This window comes from Erythrolamprus reginae, chromosome 1 (genome assembly GCF_031021105.1).
Source record: "Erythrolamprus reginae isolate rEryReg1 chromosome 1, rEryReg1.hap1, whole genome shotgun sequence".
NCBI classification, from domain to species: Eukaryota; Metazoa; Chordata; class Lepidosauria; order Squamata; family Dipsadidae; genus Erythrolamprus; species Erythrolamprus reginae.
In genome coordinates, this window is record NC_091950.1 from 233567633 (window position 1) to 233585165 (window position 17533).

Here is a 17533-nt window from a genome sequence, read left to right on the forward strand (position 1 = left end):
GGATGGAGGTATGCTCTTTTGATATTTCAGCAATATTGATCATAGTAATATTTTTGAACCTCTTGAGAAGTTGGAGTGGGAGACACTGTATCCTGTCCTGATTTCTGGAGCTGGTTCTTTTCAGTGCTGATACAGCGGGAGAGATCCAGCTTCAATTTAATTTTAGCCAGATTAAGTGGCTCTGGCTTTTAAGATCCTGTGGTTTGGGGGAAGTTCTATCTTTTGCTCTGGATGTGACTGCACTACCCAGATGTTGTACAACTACAATGTGTGCAAGTTGCACCCATTTCTAGACTGCGTCAGCAGTTATTGATACTTTTGGTATCTATATATCATATTATAAATTTATTATCATTTGAAGATTCATCTTTGCAAGTTGGTTCCTTCATGGTTCTATATTATTTGGACTAAATAATTTAAAGATACAGTACAAGGAAATCCATTTTAAGTTTAGTAATAATTAAATTTAACTAGCAAATATAGATGAGTTTAGTATACATACATACAATTTATTTTTACCTGAACAACTTCTTGTTGGTATGTTACAAAATGTTCCTTGTTGATTTGTGGGAGGTAGAGTGAAGGCACGATTTCAATGTCCACAAAATCCTGTCCCCATGTCTTTGTAAAGAAATCAGATTCCCTTTTTGTTAATCGAGGATCATTTAGTGCTGCTGGGAGATTTACTTTGGAATGATAAATAGTCCATCGATGTTGATCAACAACTAATGATGGGCTGTCACATAAGCTACTAGGATCACCTGCCAGAGAAAAAAAAGATGTATTTAATCATGGAATACAATCTAGCTAAACAAAATTTTGCATACATTTATAATTAATCTAAAGGCTGATTGTACAATCCAGTATTTAAAGAATTATTGTAGAGCAAGATAATGTATTAATTGGACTTATAGATATCTGAATTTAGTTCACTACATTCTTCAAACAAGAGCAGTAAGCAGATTCTTCTTGGTGTTATGAATGCTATTAGTATTCATGGAAGAACAGAATATCATGAACGCTTCAATACTCTCCATGATGCAGCAAATAAGTTTGTATCCAGAAGGTAACCTGAGATATCATTTAAAACATACTTTGTGAATCCTAAGAATAGAAAACTGCACCCGTTACAATATTTTACAATAGCAAAGCCATTATAGTTTGCTGCTTTCCCATACCAAATAGTAGGATAATTCATTGACATGGAAGAAAGAAATATTTGTTTCTTTTCCAGCCATTACCCAGATAGCACAGAATCAAGTTGGACTTATTCCTGCCAAAACCTTGTTTAAATAATAGCATAAAAATTATGTTCATTAATTTCTAAGTCCTGATTTATTGACTTGATTGCAAGTTGTATTTCTGCCAATACTTTAGAAACTTATTTTTCTAATAACAGTTATGTTTCTAAGAATTTGGAACTAAAGCCAAAAAGTAAGAAATAAATAAGCAAGATTTAGAAAGGTCAGGTCTTTATTAATTTAGTCTTTCAAGTACAGTGGTACTTCTACCTAAAAACGCCTCTACTTATGAACTTTTCTAGATAAGAACTGGGTGTTCAAGATTTTTTAGTCTCTTCTCAAGAACCATTTTCCACTTACAAACCCGAAACTCTGAAACTGTAACCGGAAAAGTCAGGGAAAAGCCTCCTTGGGACCTCTCTAGGAATCTCCTGGGAGGAAACAGGGCCAGAGAAGGTGGAGAGAAGCCTCTGTGAGGCCTCTCTAGGAATCTCCTAGGAAGAAACAGGGCCTCCACCCTCCCTGTGGTTTCCCCAATCACACACATTATTTGCTTTTACATTGATTCCTATGGGAAAAATAGCTTCTTCTTACAAACTTTTCTACTTAAGAACCTGGTCATGGAACAAATTAAGTTCATAAGTAGAGGTACAAATTAAGTTCATAAGTACCACTGTACTCTTAATTAATTTACTCATGAAATAAGAGAGTATTTTGAACATGGCCTATATACCGTCATAAACATTTAAAAACTGCCTTCATTTTAATTTCAATAAAGATTAGCAAATGATTCTTTCTACTGGTAAAAATTGCTATTGTTAATTACCACCTCAACCAGACCAAATTATATGCAGATAGGACAGCGATTTGTCTACTCTCCGTTTCTTCCCAATAAAAATGACTTTTAGGGTTGTCCACATTCTCTGGTTGTTTAATTCATATTTAAACTACTTGTGACTTACTTGTCTTCCAATTTCCATTCATTTCAAACTGGCTGAATCTAGAATATTCTTAGTATTATATACAAATGATATACCATTATGTCAATAAAGCAGATACATTTACGTATAATTCTGAGTAAATTATTGTGAAATACTAAACAAGCCATACATTTTCAATATTTCACTATTATTTGCATTCTTCCAGTTCTTGGGTAACTTGGAAACTTCTGTAATTTAATCTTTATCAAATAGTTCTAAAGCTATAATTTTTATTTTATTAAAAATGTTTTATTTTCTCACTCACCAGATATTGAATATAAATACACTGACAAATCTGGATTTGAGTTTTAATCTTTGAGTCAGTGTATTCTGTATTTTTATACAGAAAAGTGCTCTGCCAGATATCCTACCAGTTTCTAAAAAAAGGATCCCTTTTGGCTGAATGCAGAATTTTGATACCAAGCATCCAATTTGGAGTATTACGTATTCTAATTTTTTCCCAGGTTATTTATAAATTCTCCAAAAGAATAGACTTTTATTATCCTTTGATAATGAATAACTTGTATTCTCTGTATACTCCATCCTACTCAGAGCTATTGTCTGGCAAAATCTATTCTTGAAAGTTAATTCACAACATTTTAGTAGAATTGTTCTGAAAACTTACTTTTCAACAGATCTTTGTTTGATTTTTAATTTTATCACTGACAATGATCTGGATAATTTGACTGTTCTCCAGTATCCATTATTCTGAAGAATATATTTTGCTTCCCCCCCCCCCCTCTCTCATTTATCTTTAATATGCTAGTCCTTAAGGTACTACCACTTGATTTGATAAATGAAAAAATAATCCAACTATCCCTTTGAAAGACAAACAAAGGAACAAACAACCAGAACAAACCAGAACAATGTTTCTACCTGTGGGTTCCTTGGGGCACACATCTGGTAGTGTGCATACTGCTCGAAAACATTTGGAAGAATCCATTTCCTTTTTAAAGAAAGCATCATTGTTCTTTGACTGAGGCACTGGGGAAGACCGGTGGCTTGAGGCCATTGCATAAAATCACTACTGGATAAATACTGGATTAAAATATAGGTAGATTTATTTATACATGTCCAAACACTATAGGAGAATAATGAAGTATATAGCAGTTATAAGTGGAAAATATTTACATCAAGAATAACTAAAAATAATTCTGTGTTACCCATAACTACATGAAATGATACATTATTTTATCAACACCTCACCCAAAATTAAACCAAACATAAATTAACAAATTATTACTTCAAACAAAGTGCTAAAAGATATATACAGATATTCTTTGACTTACAACCATTTATTCAGAGACTGAAAAAAGTAACTTATGATTGTTTTCCACACTTATGACCATTTATGAATTTATGACAATTGCAGTTTCCAGGAGTCATGTGATCAATAGGAAAGTCAGGTTCACTTAACAACTGTATTACTAACTGAAAAATGATTCACTTAACACCTGTGGCAAGAAAGGTCAAAACATGGGGCAACATGTTTGGACACTGCCCTTGAACAGATACTGTAATGATGACTGCCTTTAGTCCACAATGGGTTGCTCCTGGTTTGGCCCAATAGTAAGAACCGGTAGCATTAGTGGGGTCCACCCAAGTGCCCGGGACGTTTCTGCGCAGAAGCTTTTGTGCATGTCCAGAAGTATCACGCACGTGCGCTGTCACAAGTATCCCACTACTGCTTTAGTCAGCTTCTAGTTCTGCCAACCAACCAGTAGTGTAAGCAGCTGTGGCTCAGTTCTATGCAAATCAAAATACAAGGGGAAAAACAGGTAGAATACAGTCTCAGAAGGAATTCTGGTAAAATAAAATTCTTCTAATGCAACCTTTTCATTTTCTTTCCTCATTTTTTTCTTTACCAAAGGTCCAACAACAAGGGAAATACAAAAGGGAAGAATAAATATAAATCCTTGGACATCATCTTACTGCCTTCAAGAGAAAAGGTCCTCTGAAATGAACTGCAAAATGAAGCTACACTAAATTATTCATTGCTAACAGCTATTTGTGTTCAGCCATAATTTTGAATCTTATGGATAATTAACTTCAATAAGCCACTGCATCTGTCAAGATAATGGCTGGTTCACATATTAGGAAAACAATCATCAAAAGAAAAAAGAAAGAAAGAATGCAAAAATTATGTATAAATGAAGCAGTTATTTAGGAAGTATGTAACACGATAATATCAGTGTTTGTTATGTTTCTCAGATGTCATTAAGTAGTGATAAGCATCCTGATATATTATGCCCTCTGCTACTTATACAATTCAATCATTTGCAATATCTTAGTTCTTTGGACTAATATTATTTCTGGACAGATACTAAATGTTAAAAAATAAAATCTATCCTGCTATTCTTTCAAAAGCACCAGTTTTTAAAAATAAAATTACATCAAGAGATGCAATATCCATGTTTTCTAAAACTTAGGCCTGAAAGGTAGAAAAAACCCAAATCCATCATGCCAAATCAATAGGAAAAAAAACCCTTGCACAGGTACTCCTTGATTTATGACCACAACTGAGCGCAACATTTTTGTTGCTAAGCAATACAATTGTTTAAGTGAGTTTGCCCATTGTAAAACCTTTCTTGCCACAGTTTTAAGAAAATCGCATACATGTGTTAAGTTAGTAGCATGATTTACCAATAAAGTAGAATATTTGTAGCTCAGAGTTTAAATGAGGGATCCTTGGTGCTCTCTGTAGACGTTTCACTACGCCTAAGTAAGTAACATCAGTGCTAGTAAGGAATGCTATTTGCTGTCAGGTTATATTCTGGTGACTTGCTTGTCTGTGTGTATGTTGTGGTGTCTTGGAGATTCTTTGATTGGGCTGTTTACTGATGGCTCTTCGGCAGTTTCTTGATTGGGGTATTGTTTACTTGATTATTGTTCTGAACCTAACCTTGGAATTAATCTATACTGATCTGGTTGCTTAAGTGAATCTGACTTCTTCATTGACTCTGCTTGTCAGAAAGTGATCACATGACCCAAGGACACTGCAACTGTCATAAATGCATTCCAATTGATAAACGTCCGAATTTTGATCACATGACTATGAGGATGCTGCAACAGTTGTATGAAAAATGGTCACAAGTCACGTATTTCAGTGCCATTGTAACTTTGAATGATCATTAAACAAATGGCTGTTAAGTTGAAAACTACCTGTAATTGTTATTCTTTACCAGAAAAGTACTAGCTTCAGAATAATACGCACTTTAAGGGACAGAATAATTTCACAATACACCACATACATATGCTGTGTCCTTTCTGTTGCTCATCTGCTTCTTTGGAAATGTTCATTGCAGGCAGCACTGCTCTTGCTGGCACAGAGGAAAGCTATCAAAACCTATCTAGGGTCTGTTGCTAGGATAATTTTTCGCGGTGTGGACTAGGAAGTAAACGTGCATTGAATGTTTGCTTTAATTTTTTTCCTCCACTTAATTATTTTAATTTTATTTTTTTGCAATCAGTTCAGGGCCTTTCTCGAATTTAGTAGCATATATTGAATAGCATTGAAGAAATATATGCATGCATACTACTTGCAGGTAATTACTGAATTAGATTAATAACCATAGCTTTCTTTACAGGCCAGATACATTTAGAAGGAATAAAGAGACTTTTAAATAACTTTGATCAAAAGCTAAACAACTCACAACCCAAACTATTAATTATGTTCCAAATAACTCACAGCGAAGCCTAGGCATGCATTGTCCATCTGGATTTCACAAAATCAATTGTTAATGATATCTAATTCTACTGTTCCTTGCAATCTAAATTAAAAGTTCCAACTTCAATTATCAGATGGTTTAGATAAGAGCAAACAAGAGCTATGTTGATCTAGAGAAAGCAAAGCTATCATCAACCAGCCAAAGGGCAGATTACAGGGCAGGTGCTGGTCTATTGGTCAAAGAACATGACTCTTTGGCTACAATAATTTCACTGGCAGTTGGTCCTTTTTCAGTCAATTCAAAGTGCTATTTATGATTTATAAAATGTGATAATTCTTTGAAATAGGCTACTGAAAAACACTTCATTTATGACCCTGTGGAAATTTTAAAATCCTTAATAGATACATTTCTTTCCCATCCCTATTGGGAGATCTGAACTATCTACTAGCAAGCAAAAGAAAAACACAATTGAAACAGGAATTTGGCTTTTAAGGAATTCATTTGAAAAGATTTTAAATGGTGAATATTTGTTTCCTATTTATTTTACTTTTTATGTTCATTCATAATTTTAGTTTGAATTTTAATATACTGAAAGATACCTTCAACATCGTTATATAAAGATAAGCTCTATGTTTAATAATAAACCAATTATTACAAGATTAAAAATATCTGAAAGTACTTAGTATTTTGTGCACTTAATTACTTTGAGGATGGGTTACTTTGAGCCAGTAATCATATTTTAATCCAACCTATTACATAGGATAAATAAGTAGCATTTGGCTTATGACTGTTCATTTAAAGATGGTTCAAAGTTACAATGGCTTCAGAAAAAGTGACTTATGACCCATCCTCAAAATTACAATTATCACAACACACCTATTCACATGATTGCAACTGACCCATATTTATGAGATAACTTTCAGTACCATTAATCAAGACATCTTTCTTTAGGAATCATATCTCTCTGTCTTTTAACTCTCTGCAGATGAAATGGAGGAAGAGTTTGCTTCCTAGACTGAAAAGGTTGATCATCCTACCTTAACTAAACTCCCTCCAATGAATTTAGTTTACATATACAGGTAGTCCTCGACTTACAACAGTTCATTAAGTGACCATTTGAAGTTATAATGGCACTGAAAAAAGCAATAACAATTTTTCACACTTTTGATCATTGCAGCACCCCCATGGCATGTGATTTACATTCAGATACTTGACAACTGGTTCATATTTATGATGATTGCATTGTCTTGGAGTCATGTGATCATTTAAAAAAATGTTTGGCAAACAAAGTCAATGGGGAAGCCAGATTCATCTAACCAGGTTACAATTTTAATACTGGCAATGTTTCATTTAACATATGTGACAGGAAAAAATTAATTTAATACATTTCTCACTTAGCAGCACATATTCTGGGCTCAATTGTGGTCATAATTCGAGGACTACCTGTATTGAGGCAAGAGGATTTTATAAATTCTGAATTGTTCAGTTCTGATATTTGGCCATTTCTTCCCAGTTTTGGTCCTGTACCTATTTGATGCACCTCATAACCTAGTATGTAAATTACAATGGCAACTAATGACAATCATTAAGTGTTGTACCTCATGATACTTGACAAATGTATCTTTTTCTTTTATATACACTGAGAGCATATGCACCAAGACAAATTCCTTGTGCGTCCAATCACACTTAGCCAATAAAGAATTCTATTCCATAAAGAATGCTATTCTAATCTTTTATTTCCTATTGCAAGCCTCTATTTCACTTTGGAAAGATCTAATGTTTTTACTGTAGTGCATTTTTAGTGACCTTCTGATCTTGCAAAAAATATAATGCACAATAAAAAGTGCTGATAGTGTGTATTTGTTTAATTCTTTCTGAAGAATTTTACTTGATCTGTTCCCAGATGTATTGCAATTTTATTTTGACTGTTGGATAGCCAGCCATATGCTAATAAATCTGTATCTCTCATTCCTGTCTCTCTTTATCTATATATTCTTGACTACTAATTCCCTGAAGATGCCCACTGCATGTATGCCTCTTTTACAAATTAATATAGGACCACATTGTTTGCTATATAGAGAGCTTTGCACTTTTTTCTAGTAGTCTAAAAATAAATCTGTTGAATAAAGGCTTGTCATTTCTGCAGCTTCATTCATTAATTAACATTAATTACTGCACCCAACAGTTTTTTTCTGCAAGTTGAGCTGCATCCGCATGCATGCCAGCCCGCTGCTTATATGAGTAGAGCTCCTGTGTGCACTGGCCCATTACTCATGCCACCCGCAAATAGGTGACAGCCTGGTAGTAGGCCATGGTCTGGAGGTTGGGAACCTGTTTTAGATTATATTTACCTATTGGTTATTTGTATGGTAATTTACAATGCTTTAAATTTAAATTAATTTTAAATATCAGGTACTTTCTCTATGGTTATATGTGATAAAGGTTTTGATTGTTTTCATTTTCAGTTAAGCAACCCCTGGGACTAATTTTAAGTTATATGATTGAATTTTTTAAAAAACCCAGTAAGTGTAATTCATTTTGTATTGTATTAGATTTTGAATTTATTTTGTAAAACAAAACTTGGTTTTTGGGAATCAATTAATTAATTAATTTATTTAATTGGATTTGTATCCTGCCCCTCTCCGAGGACTCGGGCGGCTCACAATAAATACAAAGATACAATAGCATAGTAATCCAATTAATACCCATAAAAATAATCTTTAAAAATTCTAACTTTAAAAACTTTCATTAGCATTCATTCAATAAAATCATACTAAAAACGTTAGTTGGTCAGGGGAAGATCTAGTAGCCATTGACTGCATTTGCTTTTCAAATTTCAAGCAAGTCATGGCTTACTGATTTAATCTTATTTTTTTAGAATTTAGAACTACTTAATTCAATCCTCTTCTATTATCAGTTGTTTTATCATAACAATTAGGCTAAAGTCAGTGTTTGTCACATACATATCTTCCACTTTACTAAAAATAATAAGCCAGGGGTCGACAAACCCAGGCGCCTGGTCGCCAGTGGCGCCTAGAAAATGTTGTCTGGCGCCTAGAAAATGTTGCCTGGTGCTTGAGGAGTTGAGAAAGGGTCGGACCACATGGCCACATCCCGCCCTTCTCCTCCCGGACCTGACGGAGCTGCTCTCTCTCCATTCTACCCCCCTCCACCTCCCCGAAGCCATTTCAAGAGGACGCCCCGCCGCTCCCTCAGCCGTCGGGGGAGAGCGGCTCTGCGGGGGCCGTCCACGACCTCCCCAATCGGGGCTCTCTCACACCCCGGGGCCCTTGTAGCCTCCCCGGGAGTCGCGGATTGGCTGGGCGTCCTCCCCGTCCCAGAATGCCTTGCATGGCGCCATTGAAGAGAGACCATGATGGCGGCGGCCGCGGCGGCGGCGGGGGGAGCCTCCGAGGTGATCGCCCAGCTGGAGAGCGCGGCCAAAGTGCTGATGGTGAGGGAGCCGCGCGAGGCCGGCAGCTCGGCCGGGGGGAGGCGGAGCGGGTGACGGGGCGGGAGGAGCCGGGCTCCGTCCTTTCACAGGGAAGCCCCGGGAGTTGCCCTCTTCCCCCGGGGGATGGCTTCTCTTTGGACTCCTCTAGGGAAGCATCCTCGCATAACCCCGGGAGGTTGCCCATCGCCCTTTCATGGCCCTAAGAAACTTTTTTTGCAACCGGGACGGGTCTTTACTCTCCCGTTCCGTCCGGTCGGAAGCTGCAAAACCCCGTGCAATCTTTTCTTCAGCTTTTACGAGCCTCTCCAGACCCCGAGGCGGGCAAAACCCGGGCAGAATCACGTTGTTGGCCACCCTTCGCTTTTCTCCCTGTGCGCTTTCCATTAACCTCTTGGGTGAAGCTTGGATTCCACTTCATTGATACCATCCTATCCCGGCGTAATTCTTTCCTTCTCACTTCCACAATCCACGTGTTCGAATTTATAATCAGGAGTGGTTCCCCCCTCCCAACACACACTTCTCTTCTTCCTCCCCTTTTAATACCATTTTATCCTCCCTCATCTATCTATCTATCCATCCATCCATCCATCCATCCATCTATCTATCTATCTTCTATGCCGCCCAATCCATTCATCATCTAACATTTATTTATCTATCTGTCTATTTATCTATCATCTATAAATCCATCCATCTTCTGTCTTTCTGTCTATCTGTCTTTGACTATCTGCCTGACTGTCTATTTATATCTACCTACCTACGTCTGTCTGTCTGTCTGTCTGTCTATCTATCATATACCCACCCTACCTATCTACCTACCTATCTATCATATATCTACCTACCTATCTATTTATCTATCTATCTATCTATCATATATCTACCTATCTATCTATCTATTTATCTTCTATGCTGCCCAATCCATTCATCATCTGTCTCTCTGTCTATCTCTCTTTGACTATCACTGTCTGTCTATTTATACCTATCTATCTATCTATCTATCTATCTATCTATCTATCTATCTATCTATCTATCTATCTATCTATCATATATCTACCTATCTATCTATCTTCTAATCCCCAGCACTTCTCCTAGGAACACAGGGAGGCGAAGGGGCGAGGGGGGGGAGAGAAAACGGGAGGCTCAGGAAGGGAGCTCGGGAAGGAGCCCACGGTCAGTCGGCTGCGGGCGGGAGGAAGGCGATTGTTCCGCTGCCGCCAGCATGGCCTGGCTGGCAGCGGAAGATGTAACGGAGCCCACGGGGGATTCGCCTTCCTCCCACCCGCAGCCGAGACTGATCGTGGGCTCCTTCGCAACCTCGGAGAGCTTCCAGGGCATGAAAGCTCACGAAAACCAGGAAGCTCTCCGAGGTTGCGAAGGAGCCCACGATCAGTCGGCTGCGGGCGGGAGGAAAGCGAATGCCACGGGGCTGGGCTCGGCTCCCCCCTCGGCTCCCCCCCTTACCAGCCCCGCCGCGGAAGGCTCCATTCTGTTCCCTGCCGGCCCGATTTTTTTTGTTAAATTAAAAACCAAGTTTGCTTAAAAAAAATTCTGGCTCCTAAATTTTTTGGCTGGCTCCTAGATTCTGAACAACTTTGTCGACCCCTGTAATAAGCTACTAAAAAAGGTAAACTCTTAAGAATTTATATCTAACTGTATGGAATACTTTGAAATTTGTGACATTTATGGCTGTTAACTTCAAGAGATACTATTTATGATGATAGAGGAAAGCCAAAAGTAAAGATTATATCAGGAAGATATTTATACTTGTATTTGTACATTTTATTTTAAATATACACACTTTTAGCGTCAGGACATATTAATACTATTGACTGTGAGAAAATACTAACAGCAATCTGAAAGTACTTGACAAATGAAAAGACATAATAACCACTTAATTTGCATACCTTAACAACAGTCTTCCAAGAAGATTCCAGTAAACAGACCTCATATCTCTTCCAGTTTCATTTGTTAAAAAATCACGAGACTATAACATTCATTACCATTTTTCAAGTTCTAAACAAAAGAAACATAGATAGAAAAAAAGTATTAAATTATTAATTCCAAATTTAAAATATTAATTTAAAAAGCAAAAGTATAAGTTAAAAACTAGTAACTTGTTAAAATAAACTTCTCCCTTTTGATAAGGCAGGATAGTTACTTCAAGGTCTATGTAATGTATGCAGTTCCATTGTACCTATAGGTATCTCACTGCTTCCTAAAATATAATTAATAGTTTTATTGTAAAACCATGAATACGTGATACATATGATGGATGCAAACATTTAATAATTTTTTAAAAGTAAGTTTGATACTGCCATTGAAAATGCAGCATTTTACAAACAACTAGAAGGAATACCGGTAAATATATTAACCATACACAAAAAGTAAAATAAAAAATAAAGGTGCAAAATAAATTATATGTTGAAAATCTGTGTTAAATATTTCCCTTACAATATTTGACTGTTTTTCAGACAAGGAATCCAAAGTATTTAATACTGAAAAATAAATTATTTTACTGGTCATTTAAATTTCTCCATGGCAGTTTTTACCGTACTTCTCTAAAGAGGGATAAAACATGGGCACCTGTCGCATAACTTGCATTTAAAGCACAGTGCAGGAACATACTGCATGTTTACATCTAAGATATTACTAAAGGATGCCTGTTTCCTTTTCAAGACCATCTACAAATATTACTATTCCAATCCCCATGACTTTGACTTATATCATAAAATAAGTCCATTAGAAAATACCTGTGATGTTATTCGACAACTAAGAAAAATTCTGCATGTAATGTCACTCAGTATAACTTAATTTTGCCACTGATTCAGAAGCAACACTAAAAGCTTTTTGAAGAGTTAAACAAATTTATGAAAGTCAATGTGTCTATCAGTATTGTTTTATTAATTAGTCATGTATGTAATACAGGTGAAACTCGAAAAATTAGAATATTGTTCAAAAGTTCATTTATTTCAGTAATACAACTTAAAAGGTGAAACATAATATATGGAGAGACTCATTACATGCAAAGCAAGATACAGTAATACCTCATGATACGAACTTAATTGGTGCAAGGAGGAGGTTCGTAAGGTGAAAAGTTCGTAAGATGAAACAATGTTTCCCATAGGAATCAATGGAAAAGCCAATAATGCGTGCAAGCCGATTAGGAAAATCCAAAACATTAAGGCTTTAAAAAAAAAAAGCTGCCGGCAGACGAAGCTGAGGCGAACGGAGTGGGGGGAGGGAAACCCATGGAGATGCAGAGGGGAGAATGGGGCAGGAAAGAGTGGAGAAAAACGGAGGAAACCCATGGAGATCCAGAGGGGAGAATGGGGCAGGAAAGAGTGGAGAAAAACGGAGGAAACCCATGGAGATCCAGAGGGGAGAATGGGGCAGGACAGAGTGGAGAAAAACGGAGGAAACCCATGGAGATCCAGAGGGGAGAATGGGGCAGGAAAGAGTGGAGAAAAACGGAGGAAACCCATGGAGATCCAGAGGGGAGAATGGGGCAGGACAGAGTGGAGAAAAACGGAGGAAACCCATGGAGATCCAGAGGGGAGAATGGGGCAGGAAAGAGTGGAGAAAAACGGAGGAAACCCATGGAGATCCAGAGGGGAGAATGGGGCAGGAAAGAGTGGAGAAAAACGGAGGAAACCCATGGAGATCCAGAGGGGAGAATGGGGCAGGACAGAGTGGAGAAAAACGGAGGAAACCCATGGAGATCCAGAGGGGAGAATGGGGCAGGAAAGAGTGGAGAAAAACGGAGGAAACCCATGGAGATCCAGAGGGGAGAATGGGGCAGGAAAGACTGGAGAAAAACGGAGGAAACCCATGGAGATCCAGAGGGGAGAATGGGGCAGGACAGGGTGGGAAAAAACGGGAGGAACTCAAGTCTGGAGGTGGGGCATCCCAGCGGCCGGCGTCAGGTTCGTAAGGTGAAAAAAGTTCGTAAGAAGAGGCAAAAAAATTCCGAACCCTGGGTTCGTATCTTGAAAAGTTCGTATGACGAGGGGTTCGTATCATGAGGTACCACTGTAGTTCAAGCCATGATTTGTTATAATTGTGATGATTAAGGGGTACAGCTCATGAAAACCCCAAATCCACCATCTCAGAAAATTGGAACGTTACATGCGATCAATAAAACAAGAATTGAACGGTTGAACCTAGAACAATATTGGACCTCTAAAAAGTATAAGCATGCATAAATTTATTCAGAACTTGGTTTGGCCCAAAGTTGGTTTGGAAACTTTTGCATCTCATTTGGAAACCAAGGACCCAGAGTATGGAAGAAAAATGGATAGACACACACTGCAAGATGCTTGAAGACTAGTCTGAAGTTTCCACAGTCTGTGTTGATTTGAGGAGCCATGTCATCTGCTGGTATTTGTCCACTGTGCTTCATTAAGTTCAGGATCAACGTCTACTGGGAGATTTTGGAGCACTTCACGCTTACTTCCACAGACGAGCTTTATAGGGATGCTGACTTCAATTTTCCAGAAGGACTTGGCACATGCTCACTGCCAAAAGCACCAAAACCTGGTTCAATGACTTTGAGATTACTGTGCTTGATTGGCCAGCAAACTTGCCTGGCTGAACCCCACAGAGGTTCATATGGGGCACTGCCAAGAGAAGAGACATGAGACTGAACAATGCAGAAGAGCTGAAGGCCGCTATTGAAGCATCCTGGTTTTCCATAATACCTCAATAGTGCCACAGGCTGATAGCTTCCATGCCACGCTGCATTGAGGCAGTAATTGCTGCAAAAAGGGGCCCAAATGAAGTACTAAGTACATATGCACGCTTATACTTTTCAGAGGTCCGATATTGTTCTTGGTACAATCCTTGTTTTATTGATCGCGTGTAATATTCTAATTTTCTGAGATGGTGGATTTGGGGTTTTCATGAGCTGTACTCCATAATCATCACAATTATGACAAATCACAGCTTGAACTATCTTGCCTTGCATGTTATGAGTGTCTCTCATATATTACATCTCATCTTTTAAGTTGCATTACTGAAAATGAACTTTTCCATGATATTCTAATTTTTCGAGTTTCACCTGTATAGCTCTAATTAATTCCCACCTATTTAAATCAATATAATTATCGGTCTTTCTATTTTGCATTTTTCTTCCAACCACACTCCGTGCAGTAAAGGACATTCTTTACCTTCTTGCCAAATGTAGAACAGCAATCCATACCTCCGACTAAGTGGACCCTAAATTGGGGTAATTCATTTTATGAACATATACTGCCAGGTTTACACCCCAAAGGAAAACATTTTAGAACACGAAGATTAAGTAATTCTTTGATAAATATCTTGATTTAAGAGGGATTCTGAACAGGTAGCTAAGGGGCTAATGTGGAGTGAAGCCATTTTTACAAGTGTGTTCCCTAGCAAACTTTGTTATAGAATAGAATTCTTTATTGGCCAAGTGCGATTGGACACAAAAGGAATTTGTCTTTGGTGTGTATGCTTATCAGTGTACATAAAAGAAAAAGATATACTGTATTTGTCAAGAATCATGAGGTACAACACTTGATGATTGTCATAGGGGTCAAATAACAATCAAGAAACAATCAATATTAATATAAATCTTAAGGATACAAGCAACAAGATACAGTCATAAGTGGGAGGAACTGAGTGATAGGAATGAGAAAAAAACTAATAGTAATAGTATAAAAAGTAGTTATAGTATAGAAACCATTCTCTAGGTATTGTGAAGTGAAAATATATTACTTTTCCTTAAAAAAAATTAGCTGGGCAAAGGGGTGCGGGACAAAGAAGCTATAGCACAGACTTGACTTTCCCTGGCCTGAAAGTATCTTCTATCTTTTTAGACAGAGGATCCTAATTGGGTTTATCAATAATTTCCGCGAAATTTAAGAACAATAGCACATTCCTTTTGCTCCAATAAAATTACAGTATTTTCCTGAAATTGGCAGGGCATAGCCTTCAATAGCCGCTCTGGATCCTCGGAGAGGGGCGGCATACAAATCTAAATAATAATGATGATGATGATGATGATGATAATAATAATAATAATAATAATAATAGAGGGGGGAGGGGAGATAAACTGGGGCAGGTGTAGACGGAAAAAGATACCCCCCAAACATACCGTTGGTACTTGAAAAGACACTTAATTGAAAAATAAAACTGAAGGAGAGGTGAGAGAAGTTTCTTTATAAATTAAGGAAGGGTTCCAGTAGACTCAGCCTGATACCTGGGAATGAATGCCTTCTCTCTCCTCTGCAAACCGCACGAAGCAAATGCGGGAAAAGCGCGCGCGGGGGGGGGGATTTACCATCCTCTGCCTGTAAGGGGGGGCGTCCGAGCCCGGCCTACCTTAGCGAGGTTTTGCTACTCTCCTTCGCCTCTTTCCGGCATTGGCGGTGGGGGGGGGGGATCAGCACGGAGAAGTGGCAGCCGCCGGCGCTTTTCGCCCTTCTCGGCCTGGAATTCCCCGGGGGACCGGCGGAGTTTCCGCCCCGCAGCAGCGCGCCGGGGTTGCAGCTGTCGCGGTCGGAGCGACGGAAAAGGCCGAGGAAGCGGCGACGCGGCCTAGCGCGGCATTCCCGGCGCCTCCAAAGCGACACGTCGCGACCATGGGGTACTCTGGGCCGAGCCACTCGGCCGGCGGCAGCGCAACGACTTCACCGGCCGCAGGCAGAGCGCCGCCTCTCGTCGCAGCCGTGACTGAGAGAAAGAGGAGGAGCTGTGAAGACTCTCCCGTAGCCGCTGCCGCCGCCCCCGAGCTCTGGATGCGGCTCCGCGCTCTTTTCTCTTCAGTGGAGACCCGCCGTAACCACGGAGGAAGCGAAGCTGTGGCGATCAAGAAACGGAAAGCTCTCCAAAGGCTGGCCGCAGCCGCGCTGACTTTTCTGCCTCATCCAAGGCTCTCTTGAGCTAGGAATGAGCCCTCCACGGTTTAGCCTAATTTTGTTTGAAATCGCTTGGCGCAGTTACTTCGGGGTCCGGCCTGAGGAAATGATGTCCTCCCTACCTCTCTTAAGTGGAAAAGCCTTATTTGCTTTCTAGGGAAAGACTGGCCTCACATAAGCCCTCTTGGAGCCACCTTAGTTTTCTTCGGTTTGTGAGGGGAAGGAAGTCTTTCTATCCAAATCGCAGATTTTCCTAACTGCCTCGCCTCACTCTTTGAATTGTGCTCAGAACATATTGGTTTCTATTGGCAATATAATAGCTCAAGAATTAAAGGAACGTTGCTCCGTGTGCCCAACTTTAATGTAACCAGGGATTGCCCTGTGGACTAACTAACTTTCAAAGGCAACAGGAGCGGTAATCCTCCATTTACAAACCGAGTGTTACTGGTGCGCACAGCTTCGGTTGTTTTGTGCGTGCATGCACTCTGTGCATGTGTCCCCTGTGTGCTTTTGCTTCTGCGCATGCACAGAAAATAAAAATGCTGACATTTCGTGAGGGGACACGTGTGTGATATTTCGGCAGTTTTTTGCTTCCATGCATGTGTGGAAGCAAAAAAGTAACCAAAATCTTGCACATGTGCATCCTTGCATGAGATTTTGCTTCTGTGCATGCACACGAAGCAAAAAAAGTGAAAAAGATGGTGCCGCCCATCGGGCTGCCACTAAAGTGGTCGTACGCAAGTTGTGCAATCTGGTGGCTGCTACCAGTGCACAGTCCACTGCAGCATTGGTAGCAAACCACCACTCTTACAACCATTTGTTTACTGAGCATTCGAAGATAAAAAAATACTAAAAGAAGTGAATTATGACTGGTTTTTACACTTATGACCAGCCCCATGATGATAAAACTCTGGACACTTGGGATATTTACAGAGCATTCAGAAAGTATTCAGACTCCCCCTTCACTTTTTATCGGTTTTGTTATGCTGCAGCCTGATTTCTACAGAGGTTGAAAGTCCTTTTTTTTCTTATTAATCTATACTCAGCACCCCATTGACAAAAAAACCAGAATTTTAGAAATGTATGCGAATTCATTAAAAAGGAAAAAACTGAAATATCAAATTGACATTAGTATTCGTAGCCTACACTCAGTACTTTGTTGAAGGAATTATAACTTGTCATTGGGTATGACCTAAGCTTTCCACACCTGGATAGGGGGATTTGCTGCCATTTTTCCTTGCAAATCCTCTTAAGCTCAGGCAGGTTGGATGGTGGCCTTTAGTGGACAGTCATTTTCAGATCCATTTTCAGAGAT

At 39.0% G+C, this 17533-nt stretch overlaps 1 protein-coding gene across 2 annotated transcripts in view; it reads right to left on the reverse strand.

Annotated features, from left to right (window-relative positions):
* VPS54 (VPS54 subunit of GARP complex) overlaps positions 1–16793 on the reverse strand; it is a 50230-nt gene extending 33437 nt beyond the window's left edge. Inside the window, exons 1-4 of one of the 2 annotated variants that reach the window (XM_070732569.1) lie at positions 15683–16793; positions 11245–11353; positions 3098–3259; positions 520–761 (exon numbers count right to left, since the gene is read on the reverse strand). In XM_070732569.1, coding sequence (XP_070588670.1) covers positions 520–761; positions 3098–3233 — 378 coding nt within the window. In that variant the 5' untranslated portion in view covers positions 3234–3259; positions 11245–11353; positions 15683–16793. Of the gene's footprint in view, positions 1–519; positions 762–3097; positions 3260–11244; positions 11354–15682 lie in introns of those variants that run through there. The other variant, XM_070732570.1, reaches the window with a different exon arrangement.
* Positions 16794–17533: the final 740 nt, after the last annotated feature.